The sequence below is a fragment of the Aspergillus sclerotioniger genome (assembly GCF_003184525.1).
Source record: "Aspergillus sclerotioniger CBS 115572 chromosome Unknown BO94scaffold_4, whole genome shotgun sequence".
Lineage (NCBI taxonomy): Eukaryota > Fungi > Ascomycota > Eurotiomycetes > Eurotiales > Aspergillaceae > Aspergillus > Aspergillus sclerotioniger.
In genome coordinates, this window is record NW_020290994.1 from 740,029 (window position 1) to 766,016 (window position 25,988).

At 49.6% G+C, this 25,988-nt stretch overlaps 10 protein-coding genes across 10 annotated transcripts; 5 read left to right on the forward strand and 5 right to left on the reverse strand.

Moving 5' to 3' along the window:
• Positions 1-396: 396 nt before the first annotated feature.
• BO94DRAFT_610063 (SR protein-specific kinase Dsk1) lies at positions 397-2,255 on the reverse strand (the record flags this gene model as incomplete). The annotated part of the gene is made up of 3 exons (XM_025616600.1): positions 397-1,467; positions 1,515-1,946; positions 2,231-2,255. 3 exons carry the CDS (start codon positions 2,253-2,255, stop codon positions 704-706), a joined length of 1,221 nt encoding a protein of 406 aa, XP_025471378.1. The 3' UTR covers positions 397-703.
• A 1,896-nt stretch (positions 2,256-4,151) lies between these two features.
• Positions 4,152-5,136, reverse strand: BO94DRAFT_553527 (sulfotransferase family protein; the record flags this gene model as incomplete). Its single annotated transcript, XM_025613662.1, has 2 exons — positions 4,152-4,412; positions 4,462-5,136. The coding sequence occupies 2 exons, from the start codon at positions 5,134-5,136 to the stop codon at positions 4,152-4,154; spliced, it is 936 nt and encodes a 311-aa protein (XP_025471379.1).
• Positions 5,137-6,707: 1,571 nt separating this feature from the next.
• On the reverse strand, positions 6,708-9,004 carry BO94DRAFT_509208 (uncharacterized protein). Its single transcript, XM_025609692.1, has 4 exons — positions 8,828-9,004; positions 7,975-8,775; positions 7,623-7,921; positions 6,708-7,569 (listed from the first exon to the last, which is right to left on the reverse strand). The coding sequence occupies exons 1-4, from the start codon at positions 8,938-8,940 to the stop codon at positions 6,947-6,949; spliced, it is 1,836 nt and encodes a 611-aa protein (XP_025471380.1). The 5' UTR covers positions 8,941-9,004; the 3' UTR covers positions 6,708-6,946.
• A 493-nt stretch (positions 9,005-9,497) lies between these two features.
• On the forward strand, positions 9,498-10,370 carry BO94DRAFT_572191 (uncharacterized protein; the record flags this gene model as incomplete). Its single annotated transcript, XM_025614907.1, has 2 exons — positions 9,498-9,941; positions 10,010-10,370. Coding segments are annotated over exons 1-2 (714 nt in total), but the record flags the coding sequence as incomplete, so codon positions are not given.
• Positions 10,371-10,796: 426 nt separating this feature from the next.
• BO94DRAFT_457643 (glycoside hydrolase family 92 protein) lies at positions 10,797-13,421 on the reverse strand (the record flags this gene model as incomplete). The annotated part of the gene is made up of 6 exons (XM_025607755.1): positions 10,797-11,370; positions 11,431-12,114; positions 12,161-12,987; positions 13,032-13,153; positions 13,205-13,237; positions 13,295-13,421. 6 exons carry the CDS (start codon positions 13,419-13,421, stop codon positions 10,797-10,799), a joined length of 2,367 nt encoding a protein of 788 aa, XP_025471382.1.
• A 1,113-nt stretch (positions 13,422-14,534) lies between these two features.
• Positions 14,535-15,964, forward strand: BO94DRAFT_542902 (alpha/beta hydrolase; the record flags this gene model as incomplete). The annotated part of the gene is made up of 7 exons (XM_025613115.1): positions 14,535-14,624; positions 14,719-14,942; positions 15,012-15,119; positions 15,173-15,230; positions 15,296-15,373; positions 15,427-15,764; positions 15,823-15,964. 7 exons carry the CDS (start codon positions 14,535-14,537, stop codon positions 15,962-15,964), a joined length of 1,038 nt encoding a protein of 345 aa, XP_025471383.1.
• An 857-nt stretch (positions 15,965-16,821) lies between these two features.
• BO94DRAFT_280104 (Zn(II)2Cys6 transcription factor) lies at positions 16,822-19,679 on the forward strand. Its single transcript, XM_025606619.1, has 5 exons — positions 16,822-17,112; positions 17,161-17,328; positions 17,419-17,951; positions 18,010-18,474; positions 18,540-19,679. Exons 1-5 carry the CDS (start codon positions 17,056-17,058, stop codon positions 19,441-19,443), a joined length of 2,127 nt encoding a protein of 708 aa, XP_025471384.1. The 5' UTR covers positions 16,822-17,055; the 3' UTR covers positions 19,444-19,679.
• A 236-nt stretch (positions 19,680-19,915) lies between these two features.
• Positions 19,916-21,942, forward strand: BO94DRAFT_582013 (putative MFS transporter; the record flags this gene model as incomplete). The annotated part of the gene is made up of 8 exons (XM_025615446.1): positions 19,916-19,939; positions 20,007-20,017; positions 20,065-20,206; positions 20,261-20,451; positions 20,502-20,655; positions 20,707-20,802; positions 20,858-21,565; positions 21,634-21,942. 8 exons carry the CDS (start codon positions 19,916-19,918, stop codon positions 21,940-21,942), a joined length of 1,635 nt encoding a protein of 544 aa, XP_025471385.1.
• Positions 21,943-21,992: 50 nt separating this feature from the next.
• On the reverse strand, positions 21,993-23,350 carry BO94DRAFT_280017 (uncharacterized protein). The gene has a single exon (XM_025606618.1). The coding sequence runs from the start codon at positions 23,017-23,019 to the stop codon at positions 22,042-22,044; it is 978 nt and encodes a 325-aa protein (XP_025471386.1). The 5' UTR covers positions 23,020-23,350; the 3' UTR covers positions 21,993-22,041.
• Positions 23,351-23,902: 552 nt separating this feature from the next.
• BO94DRAFT_457952 (FAD-binding oxidoreductase) lies at positions 23,903-25,443 on the forward strand (the record flags this gene model as incomplete). Its single annotated transcript, XM_025607769.1, has 3 exons — positions 23,903-24,124; positions 24,190-25,265; positions 25,320-25,443. The coding sequence occupies 3 exons, from the start codon at positions 23,903-23,905 to the stop codon at positions 25,441-25,443; spliced, it is 1,422 nt and encodes a 473-aa protein (XP_025471387.1).
• Between the last annotated feature and the right edge of the window lie 545 nt (positions 25,444-25,988).

Sequence of the window (25,988 nt, forward strand, 5' to 3'; positions counted from 1 at the left end):
AAGACAAAGAGTAAAAAGGATGGAAATGTGGTGCTATAAGGTGAGATAGTAAAAGAAAGTGGAAGAAGTGAGGTAGCGAGGCGCTATGAAGAGGGGTAAGAGGAAAGCGAGGTGGGCAAACGACGCCAGACGCGTCAGTGTGCTAGACATACCCCTCTCCTGTTTGCACTCATTATCAACACACCGAAAATATTTCTCATGTCTAGAAGGGGTAAAAACCGGCAAGTACCCCATTAGACATAGATATATGCCAACCAACAAAAGAGCATCCTTTTCCATATGCGAGAACCAAATAAAATACTCAGAATTGACAACAGATATGATTTGCATGGTAAATAATCCCGCGCGGTTCTATCATGGCAGAAATTTTGAATTATGTAGCAACAACGTACACTCCAAAATCTTAAAGCGCTAGTAGGGAAGAGCTATCTACAGGCATCAAGGCCGCTGTGCCGACCCACTTGGGCCGACCCGGCTTCAAGTCAATCCGACCCACCCGGCTTTATTTTCACTCCGACATACAAGGCTTGTATCCTATATAAAATCGGTATCCGACCGAAAATCAAGTTCACACAGAATAGGAACAGCCGCTCTCCAAAATTCTTATAGCCCACCGCAAAAACACTACCGCTATCTGCGATCTTTCCCCAGGTTGTCTTGATTGTATCAAAAGCCGAGGAATCGATGTGGAGAAGAAAATATTTCAATCAAACATCGGGCTGATACCAGTCTCGCTCATGGCTTGCCGACCCCATTTCTCCATCCATTCCGATTTGAGTGCGGCCTTGGTGCCAATCCGCTCTGCAGGCTCGTAAGTCAACATGGCTCTTAGTAAGCCCTCAAGGGCTGCCATTTCCCTCGGGCTAAACTCGCAGGTGGCAGCGTCTCTTCCTCGCCCCATGATGCGCAGTCTTTCAGTTAGCGGTGGAGAATACGGTGCACGAATGCGGTGTGTATCCTTTTTCCAGGAGCCATCCTCGAGGAAAAAGTCTGTCTTCAATTGCCATTGATCCCACCAGCGCTGTGGAAGGTCCCCGAGAGCGCTGATCATTTCTGCAATCATGTGGTCTTGGTCTGGCATGAACCCTTCAAAAAGAGTACGTTCATCAAGAACTTCATAAAGAGTACAGCCCAGAGACCATACATCAATCGCTCGACCGAGTCGCTCATGGAAGAAGAGCTCCGGAGCGAGAATTAAGATGGGAGTACATAAGTCTTTGCGCTCCTCATTCTCAAAGAAAGCTTCACCGAAGTCTGAGATGAGTACCCGAGCGTCCGTGACATTTTCGCTCGACTGAAAGATCATGGCAGGCGGAACACAATACTTTGGAGCTTCCGGTCCATTTGATCTTTTATCTAGCCGTTCCACTGGAAACCTTCGGGGTTCTCCCAGGGAATGGTAAAGTTCCTCTGTAGTCGACCATTTCAGACTCGGGGCTCTAAAGAGAATGTTGTTCGAATGTAGGTCTAATAACCATCAGTACGGAAGTATCCAATCGATCACTTGAACTTACCCCCATGCACAACACCACTTGAGTGGATATAATCCAAACCCATTAAAAGCTGAGCGGTTATAGCTCTAGCCACATTAACAGGAAACATCCAGGTCAAACTAGCGTCCTTCGACTGGGCAATACTGCACCCTGCAGCCTCGCTCACAATACAAAGATGCCGACCATTTGGCCCGTCAATTGTGAATTCATCCAACAACGACGAAACATAAGCACGGCCCGGATGGTCCACTTTCCCTGAGCGTAAGTGACGTAAGATCTTGCTTTCAGAATGATTTTCAGATGAGGCGGCATCAAGAACCTTCAACGCAACATATCTTGTCTGTTGGTAGTCTTTGGCAAGCCAAACGGTTGAATGACTACCGAAGCCAAGCTTATGGACAACCTCATAACGGCCATGGAGATATTGGTCACCGATATGGGTAGGATGGTAGCCTCCCAGTTAATAACTCTCGAGATCCTCAACGTCTTCTTGCCATTGGTATATCGGCTGCGGATAAGAGTCTTCACCCATGGTGGACTGCATAACACAATATGACAGCGATGTTGCGAGTGTTCGACAGGAATGAGAGGAATATACTGACTGGCGCAATGTGATGAGGGGATTTCGCAAACACGATAAACGAGAGAGCCCCTTTGAGGCAAGAGAATTTAGTAGCAACATTTGTTCGATAAATTTATCATTTCTCGGTCGCTTCTTGAATCATCACGGCTGTGACTCGGAGGCAGTCGGGTACGTGTCATAGAAGGGATGCGAAATTAACCCCCTTCGTCCCCGCAACAGCGCTTGTCCAAACAAATCATCAGTAACTTTGGCGCCGCGGTCAGCCCCAGCCCCTCCCATAAAGGGTCATTCCAAAATGTATTTCCTTTGCGTTTACATCGTCGTGAACTCTTGACTTGCTGGTTACTAGCGTTACTTGCTAGCAAGAGAAAAATACCGTGTGATGGTGATCATCATCATGTATCATACGGTAAAATAGAGTCCCTTGCGCTTTGCGTCGGGGCCGCGCAGCAGTCGTACTACATCCAATGTTTGGTGATCAGTTACACCCGCTCTAAACCGCAGGATGGAATCATATAGCAGATGAGGATGGACAAGTCGTTGGACAAAATGCAGGTAGTTCACTTATTTCTTTGGATAATGCTGCGACTGTCTTGGGACTGTTCGAGGCGACGACTGCCATTAGCTGGCACCGCTTGCGATAACATCGGCCGATGTCCGGGCGATTATGTCTAACGGATCGAATCGAATCGATGTGTGATGCTACGCATCTCCGCGGAAAACCCCGCATACAAACGAATTTGGACCCCAGATAGGAAGTTCCTTATTTGGTGTTGGCTTTGCACTCGAATTCCTTATCGTGATACTCTCCCAGCAACACCGAATGCACTCTGGTTTTCCAAGTTCCCTTCGAGAGTCACATACCATGGGAACATGCAGAGCAATTCATCTGTGAGAGACTAGTCGAACCTTTTCCATGCATCTTCTTGATTGATTGAAAAAAGCAGCAGAAGAGGTCTTCCAGGTATCCCTTGGGGTTTGGAATTGGTCGCGCTAAATGCCTCAAACGGGGACAGCACCGTAGACCCAATGACGTGGTCGAAGTCCAATTGAGCAAACACTGCGATGCTTATACAATCGACGCAGTGGTTCAGAGCTCATGACGCTCTGCAAGGTTCTTACCGGTACAATCATATGTTCTTATGATGATCAGAAAGAAGGTCGCGATAATAGTATTCTAACCCAGGCCACAGGCCGAGATTGGAAACACCCAACAAATGCTGCGGCGGATTTTTCTGTAAGTTTTCTCTATCGAGTATAATGCGAAGTACAGTGGATATAACTGACTGACTATTCTATGTTTCGATCCGCGGAACGCAGCGATCCAACAATGAATGTATCTGTGAGTATTCACTGGTTTTCAACCTTTAGTGTCAGAGGAACGTAAAAGCTGGACATGGATAATCACCGCAGACTTATTTTACAAATCAGAGCTCAGAGCGGGTAATGGATGAGGACCCAATTACCATTTTTCCAATTCAATCAAAGAGCGTGATCTTCGTTTCTTCAATGGAACAGGCAGCGGTTCAGACATGATACAGTCCTGGTTGATAGTCAGTATGACTACATAGGTGCCGCCTAACACATGAGGCAGTCGTGACGTTGTGGAAGTGGGGGGCTTTTATACCAGCTGTTCCCATCCTCTTTTGTGTTTTACTTTCCCTTCTCCTTGAACACCATCATGGCTGACGACCCGGGTACCTCAAATATAATCCCAGTGGCCTCAATCCAAGAAGCATGTAACCACCTCAGACCATTCGTCTCCGATGGACTTACAGACCACGACCTGCTATTGAAGATGTTCCGTGCCATCTACAGGAGCGAAGAAGTATTACTATACTTAGTGTTAAAGTTACTACAATGTAGACTAAAAGACGGGGATATATCCCTCGTGACTACTCAGTTTGGTGCTTCAATGAGATTGTAGAAAGATGAGGGGGGTGGTGGGAAGGGAAGATAAAATAAAAGGCGTGTCACGGTACAGAATAATTCGTAAAGGTTGCTTGTTACATGATGAATCTATCGTTCTTCTATCGTCGAATATCGAATACTGAATACAGAGGAAATGGATACTCTCAGTTTCCCAGGCCCTTAACTGCAGCCCACCCGCTTCCTATCGCGCTCGAAACACTTCCGATGGCCTTCCAGGGCATGCCTCGTTCTCTGACTGCGAGTCCAATGACAACTCCCATTACTCCTACCGAGGTCGCAGTGAGTGCGATGTTGCGCATTGCGCGCTGCACACGGGGCATCAGCTTCTCCCCTGACCGCTTCTTGAATGCGGTCGCATCGTTGCCGTTGGGGAAAGGTTCATCGGGGACCTTTTCGCCCAAGAACTGTACCAGATATTAGCGTCGCTTGCCAAAGAGGATTTTGGAAACGTACCTCACACAATGGCCCCCATCCATCTTCAACTGACCATTCCAACAGTCTCTCCTTTTCCACCATTCCCCTGACCATGTTGCATTGGTCACGATACACCCATTTGCCATTTCTCTCGATGGCATGCGAAGCAGACTTTCCTTTCGGAGTCCGGAACAACCCAATATAGGCATATGTGAAATACGTCTCCCACAACCAGAACATCTCCGCATTAAAGGTACTGACTAACCACACCTTCCAACTACCTTCCGTCTCGGCAACCACTGTCTTCATTATACTCTTGTGCCAGGCATCGAGATCTTTTCTAGTGTTTATAATGACCTTCGCGTCCGGGTACGCTTCGATCAATTCCGCCGCAAACATGGCGGGGACGGAGTCCAGGATTGCATCGTGATTGCCTAGGAGAGCGTCGAATTCTGCCGCGGTGACGTGGAAGTCCCCGTCCGGGGCGCCGTCGTATTTGCGGCGTACCAATGCGGACCATTCTTGGATGTAGTCGGCTTCGTCGAAGATCAGGTCCCAACCGTGATAGGGTTCGTAGCCAAGTTGGGCGAGCGCGTTCCGAAGACTTTCCGTGGCGGAGCGGGGGAGACCTGTGCAGATCACCCGGAGAGGCTTGGTGCGGACTCGTGGAGGGGGCTTGGGGTAGCCATAGAGTGTGTTCTTGATGAGATCCATCATGGGTCGGTATGTATCGGTGATTTTGTGAAGGGGGAGGGGGGGGGGTGAGGGATGAAGTGAATAAAGTTGGTGGGTTAAGGAGGTGATATGGTGATATTTATAAGGTGCGGGAGGATTGGAGAAGCAAGGGAATTCTATCCGGTGCTAACCAACAACAGCTGGGATCGATGAGGCTGCCATGCGGCGAAGTTGTTGTCTTTGTTCATTCAATTCCCTGTCAGTAACCCGGACTAGAGGTAGTAGTCACTAATGTAAGTCTACCAATAGAATATCTGGCTCTCCGCTGGACTCAGCCTTGTTGGTGCCCGGATGTGGCTTAAATCAAGCCGTCATTGGGGCCCGCCTTCACCCGCTCCCCTATTTTAATTATAGCCCGGCCGTCGGATTCCCGCCCAACCAAACCGATGGCAATCGGGCCACCTCAATGGAAGAATCAGCCCCCACGCCAGTCCACCAAGTGGATCGTTACAGCTCAAAGCAAGAGGTTTTCTTTGTTTCCCCAACTCAGCTTGTTCATCCTGGTGTAGTTGTCGCTCAGCACTTGCCGTCTATCCGTGTGGCTTCTGTTGGCATTTTTGGCCGATCAGGCCTGGTCAATGAAAAACGTGAGATTGTCCGGAGGATCAATCTCCATTAAAGAGGCGCAGGCACATCTTAAATACCTAGTCTCTGTGGGATGGATCCATACGATCCGTTGGCATCTTCCGGAGCAATGAGCATCGGACTCTTCCGCCGTTCGATAAGGCTAGCAGAGCAATAGACGCGAAGTGGGCCCAGCTTGGAGGTGGGCCGAAAATTGACGTGAGTTCCGGATATCGGTCAATATACGTTTTAATCTGCGTAGGACATTCACATGTCTGCGCAGCATCGAGCTGAGTGAATTTGGAACAGCCCTGGCCAGATCGATTTGCGTTAGGGATCTATAGATCGTGGTTTCTCCATCTGACTGCGTACTTCCTATTCGAGTTAGTTCTGTGAGATGTCATGCCACCTCGCCCTCTTGACACCACATCTCAGCGCTGGACGTCTTCTGTCTTATACAGCCGGCAGATAGTGGGCTCTAATTGGCCAATGTATGGACTAATAATTGATATGATGAAGAAATTGGCTAAAGGGGGGCTTTGAAGGTGTCTTTATACTGTGAGATCAGGCTCTAGCGGACCAGACCGTACAGGCTGTTTCGTAAGAATGCTGGTAGTTTCCTGTTACCGTAATAAGACCATCCGTGAAGCTATCGCGAGGTTCCTGCCTGCTAGAGATAAGCGGTTCCGAGGAACCAGCCAGGGAACCGGTCAAGAACGGGTCACGTGATCGGAGGCAGTCAGGTAATGCGGCCTTCGGCGCAACAGGCTTAGAAATAGTTTCCAACTTACGATGAAAATTTTCATAATCATACATGAACTATAGAATTATCCTTTAAACCTAATATAGGTCTGTATTTTATAGCTCAAAGTTGGACTCAGGCCTGGTCGATGAAGCCTAGTCCCAAGGTGGTTAGTAGGGTCTGGCGAGAAATTAGCGTGGCCTCGGTGGTCTGTGTCTTCGTCTTCTACTTCTCTCCTCAATTTCTCCGCTCTGTCTCCTTCATCCTACCCCTCTTGTTGTGCCCCTGCAGTCTCAGTTGCTTGACTAGGCTCCCTGACTATTCTGCTCGCAATTGCCTATTTCTGTCGCAATCTGCACCTGCCTCAATTTCCATCCCTGGGAATTCACGTTCTCGCTCGTGTTGATGAACATACTCAGATTGAGGTCTATGCCAATCCGGTCTATCAAATACAGCTGGCTAGCAAGTACCAACTGCTCATGCCTAAAGTACGATCGGAGACCAGCCTAGAACCTCCTCAAGCCATGTCCCGTCTCCACTTTCCAGTGCATTCATCCATGCCATGTCGGTCGCATCGGCCATCTCATCTGCAGCAGTGGCTAAAGGTTCATCACAATAGAGTGTGGTATATCCTTTTGCCTGCGTTGCAGCTCTTTGTCTTTCAATCACCCACCTCTGGGACAGGCGCAACAACCTACTGACACGCCGGAACATATCGTCTTCAGATCGCTCACCAGCCTCTTGGCTAGCTAGCTCGGCCTTCTCAGTCATCCATTCCAATAGTGTCGACATGTCAATTGTGTTTCGCACGGCCTGACGGTCCCACATCGGATCATCGAACGTCGATAGATGTTTCAGGATCACAATGCAACGTACAAGCTGGAACCAGAAGAAAAAAGGGAAGCCCACATACGTGGCAGGTGGGATCGTGTAGAAGACGTCTAGCCACGACTTGACGGCATATAGGGACCGCCACAGACACTCTAGGGGTTCGAGTCCGGTCGTAGAGCCAGACCCTGAAATGTGGATGGGATCTTCCGAACAGGCCAGCCGGGTCGTCTCATTTATACAAAGTTCGACGTAGTGAGCATGTGCAGTGAGCATATCTGCAGTCCATATTTGCATGTTAACTACGACATGTTTAGGTTTGGTCACTTACCTCGTCGGTGGAGATTCGGCGAGAACGCGGCTCTGAGCTCCTTAAGCTGCCCTTGTAGTACCTTGAGATACATCGAAGTTGCAGAAGGCGTGGGTGTTGTCGTCTGCGTTGCGCTAGGATGGCTCGTCTGCTGAGGTTCTCGAACTAATATCGCCCTCTGTGAGAGAACCTGCAGGCGCACTTGAATCGCAAAACTTTCATCTGATGGGCATTCCTTGTTTGCCTCGATCATACGGACCGCATCCTCCATCTGCGAGTTCCAACTCAAAGGGACTATTCGACTAAAGGAAAACGAGATGCTGGAGAGTGTCGGGGTTAGATATTGGGCATATGGGGATGATGTAATACCTACATGGAACTGAGCACGAAACACGCCAAGACCGCTCGTTGCTGCTCTAGAAGGTCCTGCGGCGAACTCTCGTTTGAACATTCTTGAAGACTCCCAAGCCCTGGGGCCATTGTTGCTATTACCTGCGCATCTGGCGGTGGTGGCTTGCCCAGCCGCAGATCATAGACCAGGGACATGGCTAACATTATCATGCGAGACAAGTTACTTGCCCGTCGGAAGAAAGGGTCAGTGCTCCATGCAATGTAAGTTAGCATGCCCAACAGCATGTCAATGCTTGACTGATTTTCAAGCACAGCTGATCTAGTCAAGTGATATTTGAGTCTCTCAGCGCGAGCCTGTTTCTCTTGCGTTGATGGCGTAGCTACCGCGATGATCGCCTCGGCGAGAAAAGGCCGGTCTTGGCATAAGCGCTTAGAAGTGGTGCCAGGAGGGATGTAAATGAAAGGAAAACATGGCAACATATCATTGACGAAGCGGTCTAGATACCATGGAGCTTCATCTAGTGCTACTTCATGCAGCGGTGGAGATGACTCGGCCGAGCCACTGGTACCGAACGGGCTTGACTGCGACGGTTCATCAGTCAAGGAGTTGTTTATGCCCCCACCAGTGATAGTGTCGGCACTGCTTAAGGGCGCATTCACGGTATGGTATGGGTCGGTAGATATTCCGGTGGCAGTAGCGATGGATTGGAGCATTGTTGTGAGGGTATCGATTCTGCCCTCGAGCTTCGCAATGTCAAGGTCCCGAAGAGTGCGCCTGCGATTGGAGTCTGAAGGCTGGCATTGCTTTTTCAAACGGAAGCACCTGGAGCAATCAACTCAGTGCTCGCAACTGGCAGATGGACAATGCCGCTCACCTTTCGCAACCGGCATTGTCGGATCGAGCCACGCATCGGCACTTTGCCTTGGAACACTGCATGCAAGCCTTGCCGTACGAGCCAGAGCCCGGCGTTGGGCCTCGTCTCTCCATCGTAACTGGGCTTTTCTATTGATTTTTATTGTACGAGGGGGGTACGGATGGCGGCGAGAATGAGAAACGGGGAACGGTCTTTTGGCCGTCAGCAGGACCGGACTTCAATGCCGAAGTCCGCTCGGGCGGTCGGTGCCCAGACCCATTGCGGCCATCCCCTGGATGCAAGGTCATAGATCTTTTACTGGTCGATATGGATTGAATTATGCTAACCTTGAACATTTGGATTCACTATGGATTAAAGACGAGTCATTCTCATCCCATTGATAGAAGTTGGTACCTGGTGGACTTTGTTGGGCGGTTCTGATGAACAATGATGCCACACAGCTGCCATAAGACCAACCCTTGAGGGATTGGCAGGCCTGGAGGCCCAATAAATGCTCATTCATTTATATTAAAGGGAAAGACGACGGCACTTGAATGATACTCTGTATCGGAATCTGCAGTTGGTCCCAAATTCCATCCCAGATGTTTACAGATCGTTCTAATCCGCTTCAGGCCTAGCCCATTATCAGTGGAGACCTCAGGCCCACAACACGGCATTCAAGTCCGTTCCTCTCCTCTATATAGTCCCTGCTCCAACAACTCTCATCAAACATCCCGTTTCCCCCATCTATCCCCATAACCCAGTCTCAAAAGTATTCCAATGGTCTCAATCCCCGAAATCAGGGCCTCAAACGCCCGAATCACAACCACCACGGCCCCCCAAATTGTCGTCTTCACCGGAGCCACCGACGGCATCGGCAAAGCAACACTTACTCGTCTGATTTCAACAAACCTCCCAATCAAAATCTATGCCATCGGCCGTAACGGCCAAAAACACGAATCCTTCCTCTCCCAGCTCCGCAAATCCAACAAAAAAGCAACCATCATCTGGCTCGAAGGCCAAATCTCTCTCCTCGCAGACACCAAACGACTCTGCGATGAGATCAAGGCCCGTGAGACGTTCATTGACTGTTTATACATGAGCGCGGGGTTCATCACATCCGGAGAGCGGGTTGGTATGTACACTTCACCTCATATTTCCAGACTCCTGGCGTTGACAGTGACTAATTCCAATACGATTTAGAAACACCCGAGTCCCTCCCCCTCTCCCAAGCTCTAACCTATTACAGTCGCATTCTAACAATCACCCATCTCCTACCCCTCCTTAAAGCCTCACCAAACAGCCCCCGCATCGTGAGCGTCCTCGCAGCAGGCAACGAAACAACCTCTATCTACCTCGATGATTTCGAGCTCGAGAAACCAGGACATTTTGGTCTGGTGTCTCTTTCGAGATCGATCGCCACGTATACGACCTTGTCGATGACGAGATTGGCGAGAGATAATCCGGGCGTTATCTTCATTCATCATTATCCGGGGGGTGTTGATACGGGGGCGTTTAAAAAGGCGTGGGGTGATAAGTGGTGGTTTTGGGTGCTGGTTGGGCCGATTATGGGCATGTTTGGGACGGCGCCGGAAGTGGCGGCAGAGAAGGTGTTGTTTTTGATGACAAGTGAGAGGTATGGTGGTGGTGGAGAGTTGTTTTTGGTTAATGATAAGATGAAGGTGTTGAAGCAGGAGAAGGTTCTGAGGGAGTTGGAAGGGATGAATGCGGGGGAGATTGTTTGGGGGAAGACGGTGGAGAGGATTCGGCCTTATGCTTAGGGGAGTGGGTGGTTGGTTGGTTTTTAGGGCTGGTTGAGGTTGAGAATCGGCACACCTAGTACTACCTCTCCCACCTTCGTGTTCTCTATATTTCGGACTGTTTTCATGTATGTAGGATATCCTATTTGTATGGGATGACTCGCATCCGCGTCTTCTGTTACTGATCTACCCATCTTCCCTTCCCATATCTCCAAAGCCAACACTGATAATCAAGTACTCATACTCGGAGGCAAATCCTCATCACGAGTCCCCCAATCACTCTCCTCCGAGCCCAACTCAATCTCCAAAACACCACCCCCAGTAAAAAAATCATGAGCAATCCAATTCTTCGTCCACTCTTCTCCATCCCTCTTCACACTCTGAATATAAATATCCTTATAGGTAGCATCGAAATTAACATTCCGAATCGTGGCAACCTTCCCCGTCTCCTTATTCCGAATACTAACTTCCTCGAAAAACGGTGGACTGATGAGATATACATCTTGTCCATGAACTGGAAATAATCCCATCATGGTAAGGACCGCGAACGCGCCCATGGCTCCGCCGTCATCGTTCCCCGGGATCCCCGCGACAGTCGTGTTGAATTGGGAGGGGATGTAGTAGTGGGCGCGTTCGGTAGATAATGCGGGGCGACCGGAGTAGTGGAATTGGAAGACGGTTAGGAAGGCTTGTTCGTCGCCGACGTAGAGGAGGCCGGAGTCGTGTAGGTAGGAGAGGCGCGAGGTGAAGGTTTCGGGACCGCCGAGTCTTGTCACTAGAGTGGCCATGTCTTGGGGGACGAAGCTGTGGAGGTGGAGGTGGGGTTAGTGGTGTGGGTGGAATTAGGGGGAGGGGTGGGATTACAATGTATAGAGCCAGGAGCTTCCTTCGTAGGTCTCGTGTCCGTCTGCATTAAGATAGCAGGAGGTGAAGTTGAGGAGTGCACTGCAGAAGATGGGGTCTTGGTAGCCCCAGGTTCCGTTGGGGTATCGGGGTTGGAGGAATCCGGTGAAGTTGGTGTCGATACCTTCGAGAAAGGATGTCTGGTCGTCTTTGAACATGTTTTGCCAGTTGGTGGCGCGTTGGATGTACTTTTCGTAGTCGCCTTGGTGACCTAGCCGTTGGGCCATTTGAGCGATACAAAAGTCGTTGTATGCGTACTCGACTGTTCGGGAGATACTGCGTGTGTGTAGACCGACTCCATTGGGGTCGAAGTCGTCCGTGGGGATGTAGTTGAGCGTTTTCCAGCTGGTTAGTCCTCCACGACCTTGGACGTTCCAGTTCGCGGGCTCAATCTCGGCGTCCTTGACGACGGCTTCGTACGCGGTGGTCCAGTCGATGCCGCTGACATTCTTGAGGAGGGCTTCGGAAAGGAGTACATCTGCATTTGATCCTCCTTGGGTGTATCCTTTACACAATGACATACGGCAGTCGGGTAGGTATCCTTCGTGGCGATAGATATCCACCAGACTCCTCATCATGCGAGACTGTGACAGTGGATCCGCGAGAGTAAGCAATTGGTGAACGCCACGGAAGGAATCCCATATACTGTTGTTTGTCAGAGAATGCCTGACTTCCATGGAAAGTTACTTACCAGTAGTAGCTGTCATAGTACGGCTCATCGCTCTGCCAGAGTGGGTTCTCCCCCGTATAGTCCTGTGGGCTTATCATGGCACGGTACATTCCGCTCCAGAAAACCTTCTGCAAATCCGATGAGACATCTCCTGCATCGATTTGAAAAACATTCAACCTATCCCTCCAGGCTGCCTCTGCGGCGCTGACAGTTCCAGGAAAGTCAAAGTCTGGTTGCTCGTTTTCGGCATTGGAACAGGCTCGGTCCACGCTAATGAAGCTGACACCTACTCTCGCCAGAAGGGTTTGGTTGATTGGAGCGTTGAATCGGACGAATGTCCCGGCAGATAGTGTTGCCGCGGTGTTGCTCCCATCAGATGTCAGCGATATGGTTGTCTGACCTTGACCGGCACGATTGTTGGACCACACGCCTGTGTCCCGAACACTAGCCCCTTTGAAATCTATGCAAAAGTGAAGATCATACGATCCGATGCCAAAGCTGGGGTTGAAGGTACCGTTTCCGGTCAACCGACCTGTCGAGCGATCAACCGAAGCTGTTCCATTCGTGCGTGACTGTGGGAGATCCATAAGGTCGACCAGAACCACAGGGCTCAGAGACTGAGTGGTCGCATTGGTGACGGTAAAGCGATACAAAACCGAATGATTCGTGACGCTCATCTCCGCACGAACACCGTTCTGTAGTGTAATGCTAAAATATCCAGGCCGGGCTTTTGGCGACTCTTGTGTCCATGCCGTCGCCCGATCGGACTGCTGCCATGTACACTTGTCAAGATCATCGTCCGGACAACCTGGATGCACGAATATTGGGAAGTTTCCTAGAGACGGTGACTAGACAGCGACACTCAGAACTGGCTAATGTGCTTTGTCGCAACAAGACGACTTACACCACCGGTTCCAGAGTCATGCATGTGGGAGAGCCCTGAGACGTAAGTCGTGTCATAGGCAAAGCCGGCTTGGTTTTCGCCGAGGGTGTCTGCTACAGCTTTTGCCATCCCTATATCCAGATCAGAGGATGGCATGATGTCACGGATTCAATGTCTCTGACCAAAGGGTAGAGTTGCCCCTGCAAATGAATGGCCTACAGGACTAGGTTAGCCTGGTAATCCTACATGGATGAACCCAGAAATATGCTTACCCCCATTAGCCGTTCCTATTAGGGGGTCAATGTAGTCCAGTACATCAAAACTAGAATTACTCGAGACTAGCCCGGTCGCAATACCAGATGCGAGGATGATTGTCACAGTCGCCTTCAATGCCAACATCTTGGAGGGATGAACAGCGTCTCAAGTGATGACCACGGAGTCAGAAGAGGAGAAGCAGCTCTTTATGGGGAGAGGTATTTAACCAGAACGATGTCGCGTAGGATGGCGGCATTCCATAGTCACCCAAATTCTCCACAACATGTCGTCCCGGAAAGGCAGCCACCCCTCTCCGGGGGCATGTGGCCATCTGAGGGGTAGGATCTGGGGAATCATCGAGATCACCGAGACCAATTATCCGGATACAACCTGGTTGACACCGCTCCAACATTGGCGAAGCCCGTTAGTTGCAGTGATTGACAAGACGGAATGCCTAAACGGGAACCCTCCATCGGGACAATGCGCTGGCCAGTCCCTGTAAGGGATGAAATCACCCGCTTGCCGAAATGCGGAAAACCAGCGCCTCCCTGGCCAAAGGCGCCTCCACCGCCCGGCTGATAGGCACATAGCCTATAGAATGCCTTTTTAGGTCTGTGTGTCATTCTATACCTGGATCCCTGCTCCCTGATACATATCCGACGAGCTTTTCATGTTGTCGGTGTGCACAAAATAATCAAACAAACCGATGGTAATCACATCTGTAGTCTTAGGCGCTGGTTCCTCAGGGTACTTGCGTGTTGACGGCGTTTCTGAATTGGTGGTTGTGACACGCGAGTATGCATTACTACCGTGCCCTTCTAGCCGCGGATAAATCGTCCAGTCGAAGTGAAAATTTTGACGTCCCCAGTTTGATGTTTGTTATAGACATATTTTTGAGATTGATGCGACAATACTTCCGAGACTGTGCTCGCCATGGACGGCATAGAAGCAAGCTAAATATGTGTTGGTGTGACAAAGGCTCGGAGGCAGAATGTTTGGAGTCGGTGCCAACAGTATGTCCGATCACATGTCCGCATATTATTTCCAGGCATACTTTGGGCAATACCGTGGATCGGCCAACGCTCACTATGATGCCATGCCGTATTATTATACGACACTATTTGACAATGATGAGCAAAGGACAAACAACCGCGAAAACTGTGCCTATATTTCAGAAGAAAGAGAGAATGACTCAACCTGTCTAACCTGCCCTTCTTTGCGATTACTATATTTCCTGTCAGCGCTGATACGGGAATCATGGGTGAAGAAGACACTTCCACTTCGACGGTTGGGCGGTGGCTTTCACAACGGGATATATTAGCTGGTGAAGACTCGGAGTGGGAACAGGTACGGCTTTTTGGTGATTCTGATAAGATAAAAGAAAGACGACAGCCGAAAAGGATCGTGAGGTATAGGGCCAACGCTAACCTCAAAAGTATAGTTCTATCGCCGGCATAGGAACATCGTTCCTCATTTGACAGGCTCCATCGACCAATTTCGCCAAACGATGCACCAAGCCAAGATGCGGGCGCAGCAACATGGACGACCAGTAGTTCATGGGCTTGACGTACGTGATTACACTGCGATTTCTGCGACCGATGTCGAGGTTCCTCTCCGAGTATATAAATCGCTGTCTCCGAAGGCAGATGGTGCTGTGATGATATAGTAAGTTCGATTTCTTCTGTATTGAGGACTCATGATAGGTGGGCCTAATGTTGAATATCCGGCGCGAAGCTTTCATGGAGGAGGCTGGGCAATGGGCGACTTGGACGGAGAGGACAACATCTGTCGACTGTTGTGCATTGAAAGTAGCCTTCACATAGTCAGCGTTGACTATCGCCTGTAAGTGGGACATCATAGCTTGGTTCAAATACCGAGATGATCAAATCGCGCAGTGCCCCAGAAAATCCGTATCCAGCAGCGATACTGGACTCGATCACGGCACTTCACTGGGTATTTTTATCTATCACTGAGGAAATTAAGTCACTCTGTAAATTGACCTCCTTCCTCATCCTTAGGTGTCGGACAATGACCGAACCCATGGCTTTGATGGAGACAAAATCTACGTCGGTGGTACCAGTGCAGGGGCGAACTTGGTATGATACGCCATGCGATGCACGGTTTGGGGAACGTAGAACCATGCTGACAGATGGTCAAGGCCGTTGTACTTCGTCATTTATCGCCGGAAATAGGGATTCCCATCCAAGGTCAGCTTCTTCGATCGCCAGTCTTGTGTTCCAGCGACGTGCATCACCACAAGATGGGACTGAAGAGTATGGATAGGTATGTTGATACCCCAATCCTCAATCGCCAGTCCATGGAGCAATTCTTCCATTGGTACCAGCCTGGCAATCCAGAACATCCAACAGTCTCGCCATTATTGTCCACCGAGCTTGATAGGACTCCTCCGTCGTTTCTTCTAATTTGTGGCCACGACCCGCTCCGCGATGAGGCCCTTGCCTATGCAGATGAACTTGAGAGATGCCGGTACGTCAACTGTTGTTCAGACAAGGTGCAAAGGCTGATTGCTGACAACGACTTTCAGCGTTCCATTGCGGGTTGCCGTATACCCGGGAATGCCTCACGCATTCTGGATATTCCCAGAACTCTCGACGACCAAGGCTGCCACACAAGACTTGATTGATGGGGTCAGATGGCTTCTTGCTCATTCAAGACGTACCAGCTGAAACACGAGGTGTCATTATCAGGGACTTGTGTGGCAAAGGCTTCGCAGGAGAGAGTAATTGCCGAGATGAAAATCATTGGGGGGTCTGGAGGTCCCCGGGATGAAAGCTCCATCAGGAAGTAATTAAGGAAAGGATCAGGTGACTATTTGCTTGAAGTGAAGTGAATGCCCAAGTTCCTATGCGCTTTATAATATTTATTTAATTCTCCGCAATACAGAATGTCTACTTTTCCCATGGCAAGCTTCTCCTAGTTACCTCTATTCTTTCATAACACTGTCCCATCCACCACGCATAGAACATGTCATAAACATACCGCATGGAAACCGAGATATTGGAGCAGCAACCTCTGCGGAACCACCCATTAGCTATGCGCCTCGACATTGCAATTTCATTCATCATGCGTCGACATCAAATTGAGAGTGACGACAATTTTCTGAAGATTGTCCTAGGCAAATTCACAGCCATGACTTTGTCAGCCAAACCCAGGTGCTTTTCAAGGCTCTTGAGAAATAGAGGTCGCAATCGATCCCAGGTCTTTTCATTGGAAACTCTATGGAAAGGAATCCTCGATATGCAAAATAACTTTGGAAGCACGCGCTACAAGAAGCCACGATCGAGATAGCGCGTCACAGCCATGTGGGGATATCGGCTTTGGTACACTCTTTCTCATATGGAAGTATAAGCATCTCGGACACCGTGAAGCTTACAGGAGTAGCTAGCATAATATACATGGTAAAGTTTTAATCAACCGGCCTTTGACTCATTCGATCCTGAAATCAACCAAGGTTGTGAATGAGAGTTCCAGGAGAGAGCATCGCGGCTATCCCGGGAAGGCCGGCCGACGTTTATCCGAGGGATCTCCGGGCTCCGATCCCGGTTCTTTCGACCGCCAAGCTCCGCCACGACGACGACGAAAGCTCCCTCGCTCCATGCGTCCAAACTAGAAACGTCAATCTGCAGCTCATCTGATGACTATGAATCAATAGTGGGGTATATGATAACGATTCTTTTCTGTAGCATGAAGAATGCTATCTTTTCAAAGACGGGAGCAAGACTAAGTTCCTCTTCTGACGCCACACGCCGTCGACACGATGCCTGGGGTTCCATCGAATAAGGCGTGTGAGCGATGTAAAAAGCGTCATCTCAAGGTTGCTTCAGAGTTTATCCTGCTTTCTGCATATCTCTGACTATCTTAGTGCGACGAGACACGTCCGAATTGTCAGCGTTGCACCAATGCCGGAGTTGAATGCCCGGGATATGTTCAGACCCGGAAGTTCATCGATCAGGGCGCCTCAGTCCGACGTCGGTATGCTCCCTATAGAGATAGCGACTCCAAGCGAGGCACTCCAGACAGTCCGAGGAGGGTAAGTGTGATACAGCCAGCTACAAACCCATTGCAGTCCGATTCTGCTCGCATACACAATTCTCACTTTGCTGCTGCTCACATTAATTAGATTACCAGAGAAAGTCCGGCCGGTATAGATATAGATGGAAGCGTAACGGGAGATATGATAAGCCAGAGCACTCTCTCGTCACAGAGGACTGCGTCATCTGCAGCAGATCAACTCCTGGAGGCCAGTCAAGGCTTTTTTGGATCGTCAGGAGAGGAGTCGAGAGAGCACAATTTATCACAAGCGCATGCCCAGGATGAAACTGACAGAAGTGCTCCCAACCAGCCAGCTGCAATCCTCCAAGCTGATACTACGACAACACTTCAACAGCCATGGAGTGTTTTGAACAGGGGCAACCCTCAATTTGCACTTAGTCCAAACAACACATTCGGTGATGCGTCTCACCCCCAAGGCAACACTCCTGTCCATTTTCAACATGAAAACGCACCGACACCTGCTAGGATACCATCTCTAGATAGCCAATCATCTAGGGGCGAGAAAGAGGACTTCCACGATGTTGTGTCGGAGCTGATGACTGACACTGAGCACGAGATCTCTTTTCTCATACGTCATTTCAGTCAAGTCATAGCACCATGGTGCGTAATAGTCTGGAAGTATCCACGACTGTGGTCTGGCATACTTACGTCTATTCAGGCTCGATCTATCGGATTCTAGAAGATTCTTCGCAACCTACGTTCCTCTACGTGCTATTGACAATGACTTCGTGAGATATTCGATCGCCGCCTTGGCAGCAAAACATCTCGGCCAAATGAAAGGAGCGACATGTACGGCAAGCATTGGGATGTTCACGACTCCGGCAACCATGGAGACGTATCTGAACGCTCCGGATGTGGACTGGTTTTTGAAAGCTGCAAACTATTACTATCTTGCTATCACACGTATGAGCTCCAGCATGTCAGAGTCCTATATGCCGTCCAGCTCTGCTGTTCTGGAATATCCGGTGGACATAATAGACAACTGGCTGCGTCAGAAAATGCTGAATAGCCCACCATCTGCGACAGACAGCTCCGTCTGGAAAAAGGCGGAGACTTTACTAACTACAGCAACAGTCCTTACCATGTATAGACTCATATGTGAGCCTGGAGAGAAGTGGCAGTCGTACGTACTCCTTCCCACCAATTTGTTGCTCCGCCTTCCATGTCTGACGGTACCCGAGCACGCAGCTATCTCACAGGCGTCAAGCCACTATTTGAATCACTACTGCAACTATATGGCAATTCCTCAGATAACCCTGTCAAATTCTCCCACGGAATAAAGGCATCATTTTGGAACTTTGCGCGTCAGGATTATCTAGCATCATACTTCAGCCGCCTACCCACCTATCTCGACCCCACCAATCTCCCACTATGGCGAGCAGCCGGTCTCCCCATCAACGAGCAAGGCGAGATCATTTCAGCCAGCTACATATTCCACTCTCACGAAGACCTCGCCTCAAACAGCCTGACCTGGCTTATGTCCAAAGTGACCAACTTCCTCGCCCACTTCAAAACATCGCAACTAGACCAAATAGTCCCCCAATCACCAACCACCGCCCCCATCAGTCCTCCATCCCCAACTACATGGCTCAACCTCTCTTTCGAACTCCAATCCTGGGTCGACCGCATGCCCGAAACCTTCCGCCCATGTCTCCGCCTCAACAACCCCCGAGACACGTCTAAACTACCCGAGGTCTCTTACATGCCATTTCCCGAAATATACTACAGTCTTCCCTCATGCGCGGCCTCAATGCAACAATACCATTTCGCCCGTCTCGCGCTATGTCTCAATCGTCCCGCCGACGCCATCACAAGCCCCACCACCGCATTCGACCGGATTCAAAGCTACAGAGAAGTAACCAAGGAAGCAGACTACCGTTGCAAAGAAATCATCGGCATCTCACTGGCCCGACCGCAGGGTTGTGCACGTATATATATGACCGCCTTCCTCTTCGGCGCTGGTCAATGTCTAGAGAAGCCCACTGAGCGCCAAATCCTCCTTGATTTGCTCTGCGGTATCGGGGCGGACCTAGGATGGGAGACAGAGTCGGGGATTCAGAAGCTAAAGGCCTTGTGGGGGGAAAATCAGTAGCTTAGATCGTTTTAGAATTCGTTTTCATCATAGACATTATTGAAAGACTTGTCGGCAAAGATAGATGAATGCCAACCCTCGACCCCACAGCGGCTTAATCCCGCCAACCCAACTAAACCCCACGCTCAAGTGGAGTCAAATCCGGGGAAGTGGAGTCCACCCACCGCACCCAATAAGAAAAAAACAATCACGACGTCGTCCAGGAGCAATAAAGGAACCTCATCGACTTCAAGGTCCAAGTGTAACTTGGCTGTTTCCCTCGCTTTTATCCCTCATGGCTTAAATGGCTTTCCATGGATAAGATCGGCTATTGGAGTATTATAGTCCGGAGGGATTCCGCGCGTGGGCGGAAAAAAACTCTAGTTATAAACCGGTTTTCGTTTGTTGTGAAGAGAAAGAACTGTCTGCGGGACATGATTGTTTTGATTTTGGAAAGGATTGTTAAGAGACTCTTTGCGTCCAAGAAGGTAACATGGAGATGAATTATGACGAAGCGGTGAGTGGTTACTCCTTATATCTATGGCGTTGGATGAAGAAGGCTGACTTTGTTGTTGGGTATATAGGCTCTCCATCAGTATGTGTCAATATGTGTGCAATGGCGATCATGCTAATGATAGGAAGGATTGAGCGCGAGCTCGATACAAACATCTACCCCGGGACGGAGATCATGAGAGATGTAGGGACTCATCAATTCGTGAAGGCGTCATCGAGGTCAGATCGCGTTCTTGTTCCGCAGCCATCACAGAGTCGACATGATCCTTTGGTATGTGTTGGTCCAACTTGAGAAGAAAATAAGTCGCTGAGAAGATCACTGCAGAACTGGAGCAAAACATGGAAGATGGCAGCCATTTTCTTGTCCACTGCGGTTTCTTTCAGTCAGGGTCTAGGACCTCTGGCTCTGGCGCCAATGTTTCCTCAGATGATGGAGACTTTCGAAACGGATTATGCCTCCGTGGTCAAGTTTACGGGTATTTGCATTCTCGTGTTGGGGTTTAGTAATTTTTTTTGGTAGGTCCTGGGTGGATCTTGAGCTCGTGGAGATGTGTTAACGGAAGAAGGATTCCCATACAGACTGTTTGTGGTCGGAGGCCGGTGTTGATCTTCTCTACATTGATCTGTTTGGTGAGCAATGTTTGGAGAGCTGTTGCAACGTCCTATGGGAGCTATATGGGGGCTTGTGTTCTCAGTGGGTTTGGCGCTGGGCCTGCAGAGGTTTGCTTCTTTGGGGGGTCGAAGAGAGTAGGCCACACTGATAATTGATAGACTTCCCAGCCTGAGATCATTGCGGATACTATATTTCTGCACGAGAGGGGTTCGTTCAACACCCTGTACTTCACATTCTATTTTGGATCGCTCATGGTGAGACGTCTTGCGCAAAGAATTCTGCATTGTTGCTGACATTGGCTTCGAATAGGTCGGCCCTATAATCGCTGGTCCAATGGCTCAACATGTTGGCTGGCGTAGCTTTTTCTGGTATAACGTCGGTCTTCTCGGACTCGTCCTGATCCTCGTAATATTCTTCTTTCCAGAAACGAGATGGCACCGGGTCCATCCAGGAGAAATTCACGGACAGGAGACGCCGAACACTTCGGATACATCATCTCAGCCCGAGAAGCCCGCCGAAATGAACCACCAGGAGGATCTCTCGGCAGAGAGAAACGAGCGGACAGATCCATGGCTTGGAAAAGGGTATCCCTCGAAGCAGCAGTTCAAACTATGGCAGCTAGGAGATCACAGTCTGCGAAAGCTAATGGCTAGCTTCTGGATTCCGTGGAAGCTACTGTCCTTTCCTATCGTGGAATTCGCTGCCTTCAATGTCTCCTGGCCAGCCAGTGTGTTCCTGACCTTGAACCTCACCCAAAGCCAGGCATTTGCTGCGCCTCCATACAACTTCTCCAGCCAGACAATAGGTTTCTTCAACTTTGCGATCTGGATCGGGACGTTCATCGGACTGGCGACTAACGGACCTCTCTCGGACTGGATCTCGATGAGAGCCACTAACAGGAACCGCGGTATTCGAGAACCAGAAATGCGATTGCCCGCGATAATCCCGTATGTGATTATATCTATCATCGGCAACTTTGTGGTGGCGTTTGGGTATCAATATAAGTGGGACTGGAGGGTGAGTTGGCTATAATTCCTTGACTTTCTGTGGTTGAGATCCAACGAGATTCCTAATGCAACGTATAGGCTATCGTGATAATCGGATACACTGCGGCAGGTATCCAGGTTGCTGCCATCCCAGCGATCACCAGCACCTACGCAGTCGACAGCTATAAGCCCGTTGCTGGCTCTATCTTCGTTTCGATAACCGTAAACAAGAACCTCTGGGGCTATGGGTTCAGCGAATTCATTACACCCTGGATAGAGAAGAGCGGTTTCGTGAGACCAATCATGTTGAACATGTCGCTGGCGGCCTTGTGGTGTCTCTTTTGCGATTCCCTTTTACTTTTATGGAAAGCGTTTGCGGAAGTGGACGGCCAAGTCCTCCGTGCATAGGATGTGAAGGCAATGGCAACCGGTCGAGTTCATTCCTTGTCTAAAGGTAGATAAACAACAGTCCTGCTGTAACTGATTGCTCGCGATACACTGTTCGCATCACTCGTCATCATCATCTGGGTCATATAGGTCCAGGTCCAGTGTAGCCTTAGGTTTCGGTGCTGGCGCAGCTCCCATCGTCGAGCGGCTTGTTGCCGCAGACCCAGCGTGCGCTGCCGCCTTCGCTGCCTCATCTGCATGACGAGCTTCTTCACCCACGTCGACCTGGGGCACCGCATCCGCAATTCCAACACCCTCGGCCTCGCGTATTAGGCGTTCGACCTCCATGTCTGGATCAAAGCCCGGTCGGCCCTCCCCACCAGCAAGTTGTATCTGTGCCATAAGTCCCATTCGAATTCGGTCCTCCATCGGGTATGGTAACATATAAGCCTGGCGAGTCAAGTTCGCGGACTCATCAAGCCAACTGGTCGCCTCCTTCGTGACAGATGCGACCGGCTCCACTGCCTCGCCGTCCGTGTTGCCATTCGCCCCCGTCACCTCCGTATCAGGTCCCTTAACTCCCTGCAGCTTCTCCCTTGATCTAGACTCCGCATTCACTGCAGCATCGGCAGCCGCTTGGTGGTTGTACTTGCTGATTCGCCGCGCGAAGTCCAGGAGTAGCTTGTAGTCTACCTCCTTGATACCGCGTAGCCCACCAGATCTCGGTTTTTCGCCGGGAATGTCATTGTCCGAGTCGTAGTCGGAAGAATCGTCCTCAAATTCCAGATCGCTATCACTTTCTTCGTCGTCTCCACAAGTCGTTCGAATTTCCTTCTCGTACGCCACCACCTCGCGAACAATGCTTTTAACCTTCTCCTCCAAAACCTGGGCCTCTTCCCGCAGTCGAAGTATCTTGGCGTAATTTTGCTGGTGTTGTCGGAGTGTTTCGACGGCGGAGGTTAAGGAGTCGTCTGCGTCCAGGAGGCCGACCGCTGCGGCAGGCGCACCTGCAGCTGTAGGGGAGGTAGTGAGGCTGGTGATGAGGGCATTGAGTTTGTTCTCGAGGTTGGAGAGCGTTCCTTGAAACTCGACGTTCATTCTGCTCCGTTGAGTTGGGATCAAGACGAACAAATCGCGGGGGCCTTATGCTGGAGCTAGGACCTGCAAGTGGTTTAGAGGTGTGGTCAATTGAGTCTGATTGAGCAGATGAGGTAATCGATGTGATGCTCTATATCCTATGAAGCTCACTGAGCTTTTGATCCACAATCTAGTCACCGCCTCGAGGCAATTCCAGCAAAATCCGACGACGATGGTTTGTTGTCGGAAAACAATGACATCGCCGGCAAGGCACACGTGATCGAGCTTCCCCGCCACGTGACGGGTCCCTGTTTTCTGCCGTTATCTTCCACCATCACGTGTCTTTCCATCTCTCATCTCATCGAATACCTTCAACTTTGCTTCGGGATGTCGGTGTTTCTTACCAAAACATCCTCCGGAAATTGTGCCAGGTCATTTTTGGATAGACCTAGCGTGACTTTTATCTTCGCCGCCATGCCAGGTCTCCGGGCACCTACTTGGAATTCATACCGTGTTCTGAATTACTCGATGAGGCTACACATTTAATTCTGCTGCAATCCGCTCATGGACATATCGCAGGCGCTATTTCTTCTGGTTTATATTCCCTATATGACATAGATATCGTTATCTTGATTCGGTACATAAATTGGACCGCAAAAACATAGAGAAGCCCGCAATCATGACGTTGACCCGGAATTGCACCGTTGCCGCACGTCTTGCAGCCACATTATCTGCTCCGAACCTTCATTTAAGACTACTATAAAGTGACGTTGACTTGTTCTACTGAAAGACCTGCTTCATGGCATCGAGAGTGGCGCTTTCCAACGTCCCTTTTTCGTCAGTCACCCCGATATATTTTCCATGGTAGATGCCCTTGTGTTTGTGTTATACTTCATATGTTATTATGAAGGCCCTAATCGCCTTTACCTTGCTTTCTTCAGTTATCCAATATGGTATCTGGGCTTTATCCCCGGAACAAGTCTCCAAGGAACTGGGACCGCAGCTATCACGATCAGCTGTTATTATTGGATGGGACGCGGCGAAATACAGGCGTTGGAGTGATTACCACGTCCCTAAGCCTGGAGTCGTCGTGATACCAGCCAATGAGCAAGATGTGGCTGCAACAGTAGGTTATCTATTCCTCAATAGCAACAGGATATTGTCCACTACTAATCAGATATGCTACGATAGGTGGAATATTGCACTTCGAAGGAAATTCCATTCCTAACCCAGAATGGCGGGCACGGTTGGACAAAGACGATGCATATTGATAACGATGGACTGATCATAAACCTCAAGAAACTGGACTCGGTCACATTCAATGCTGACAAAACAGTGGTCACCGTTGGAGGCGGTGCGTCTGTATCTCAAGCCATAAATGCCGCCTCAAAAAACAATGCTCTCGTGCAAACAGCCAATTGCAACTGTATCGGATTGCTGGGTGCTATTCTCGGTGCTGGATATAGCAATCTAGTTGGTCTGATGGGCTTCGGGGTCGACAACATTCTCTCTTTCAATGCAGTCATGGCAGACGGATGCCTTCATACAATCACCCCGAAAGACAAGAATCTCTTTTGGGCATTTCGGGGTGCTGGTCCCAACTTCGGCATTGTCACATCTGCAAAGATGAAATCCTATCCCGTTTCTCCCTCAGGTCAAACCGCCTGGATTGGACAGCTTATTTTTACCCCAGATAAGCTTGAGAAACTGGTGGAGACAATCGAAGCAATTACCCTTAAGCCCGAAATGAGTGTTTTCCTGGTTTTTCTAACTAGTGGCAAACCAGACTATACGCCCATGGTTTCTCTAATTCCCTTTTACTACGGAACCGAGGAAGAAGGAAGAGCTGCATTCTCAGACTTTCTCGATATTGGTCCAATCAACGATACCACAACCGAAACTCAATACCCTCACTGGAACGACGTGACAGCTCTTTTCTGCCTCAAAGGAGGAAACAAACCGCTATATACTGCCGGTCTCACCAAGATGGTTCCCAGCACATGGAAAGAAGTCTGGGAAGAGTACGTCTCGTTCGTGTCACTGGGCGGTACTGGTACAACCTTGGTTCTCTTGGAGGCATATTCCCTCGAAAAGACACGCTCTTTCGGTCAAGCTTCGTCTGCGTATGCGTGGAGAAACAAAATTAACTATAATGCTGTCGCTATCCCGTGGTATTTTGATCCAGCCCTTGAATCGGATGCTATAGCTTGGGCTTCGAAAGTTCGTGATATATGGAGGTCTACTGATGGACTTGATTCTCCAGCTGCGTATGTACTGCCCGAAAGATTGCGGTTTGCAACTAAATAAGTGAGTTATACTAGGTACATTAATTTCGCCAATGATGAGGATCCATCAGTTGTGTATGGTGGGAATGTCGACAGGTTGAAGGCTATCAAAGCAAAAGCGGATCCTGATAATGTTTTCAATCAATGGTTTGGTTTGTAAATGTTGGTGGATCTGGTTTGACTCATTCGTGGAAGTTCACCGCTTTCTGCTCTTCTCCAATCTATTCAGTTCAGAATACGTGTATTGCCAAGTATATCGGATTACCTTCGCTCAAGAAGCCTATCGATGTGGCTACTGAAGCGTAAAAGTTGACCCACATGGTATTTCTTTCGCGCCATGAACACAGACTTCGCATCGTGATGAAATCAAAGTCATGAGTTCGTGCAGTGGTCTTGAATTTGATCTAGCACCTCCGCAACGAAAGGAACCCCTTTCCATCATCCAAACATTCTGCTATCCCTATCACGGTACAACTCCCTGAGGGCCATGAACCACTCCAGCCTGAACAGGGTTCTCGTCTCCGATGACCGTATGGCAAATTTGATGCCATGAAAACATTCGGTGCCAGGGACCGGAACCGGTGGAGTTCACAATAAACATATAACATCGGTAGTTGGACCGGGACAGCCTCCGATCGCAGCATTAAAACACCAGCCAGTTCATCATTGCGTGATAGTCTTCTTCGGACCATGGATACCACCATC

What these genes read in the sequence shown, in the direction of transcription:
- BO94DRAFT_509208 (XM_025609692.1), bottom strand. Translation starts at nt 8,940, where the DNA reads ATGGAGAGACGAGGCCCAACGCCGGGCTCTGGCTCGTACGGCAAGGCT. An exon ending in GACAATGCCGGTTGCGAAAG is followed by an intron (nt 8,776 to 8,827) that starts GTGAGCGGCATT and finishes TGATTGCTCCAG; the next exon opens with GTGCTTCCGTTTGAAAAAGC. An exon ending in TGTTTCGTGCTCAGTTCCAT is followed by an intron (nt 7,922 to 7,974) that starts GTAGGTATTACA and finishes GACACTCTCCAG; the next exon opens with CATCTCGTTTTCCTTTAGTC.
- BO94DRAFT_280104 (XM_025606619.1), top strand. Translation starts at nt 17,056, where the DNA reads ATGCCTGGGGTTCCATCGAATAAGGCGTGTGAGCGATGTAAAAAGCGT. An exon ending in CTCCAGACAGTCCGAGGAGG is followed by an intron (nt 17,329 to 17,418) that starts GTAAGTGTGATA and finishes CACATTAATTAG; the next exon opens with ATTACCAGAGAAAGTCCGGC. An exon ending in AGTCAAGTCATAGCACCATG is followed by an intron (nt 17,952 to 18,009) that starts GTGCGTAATAGT and finishes ACGTCTATTCAG; the next exon opens with GCTCGATCTATCGGATTCTA.
- BO94DRAFT_280017 (XM_025606618.1), bottom strand. Translation starts at nt 23,019, where the DNA reads ATGAACGTCGAGTTTCAAGGAACGCTCTCCAACCTCGAGAACAAACTC.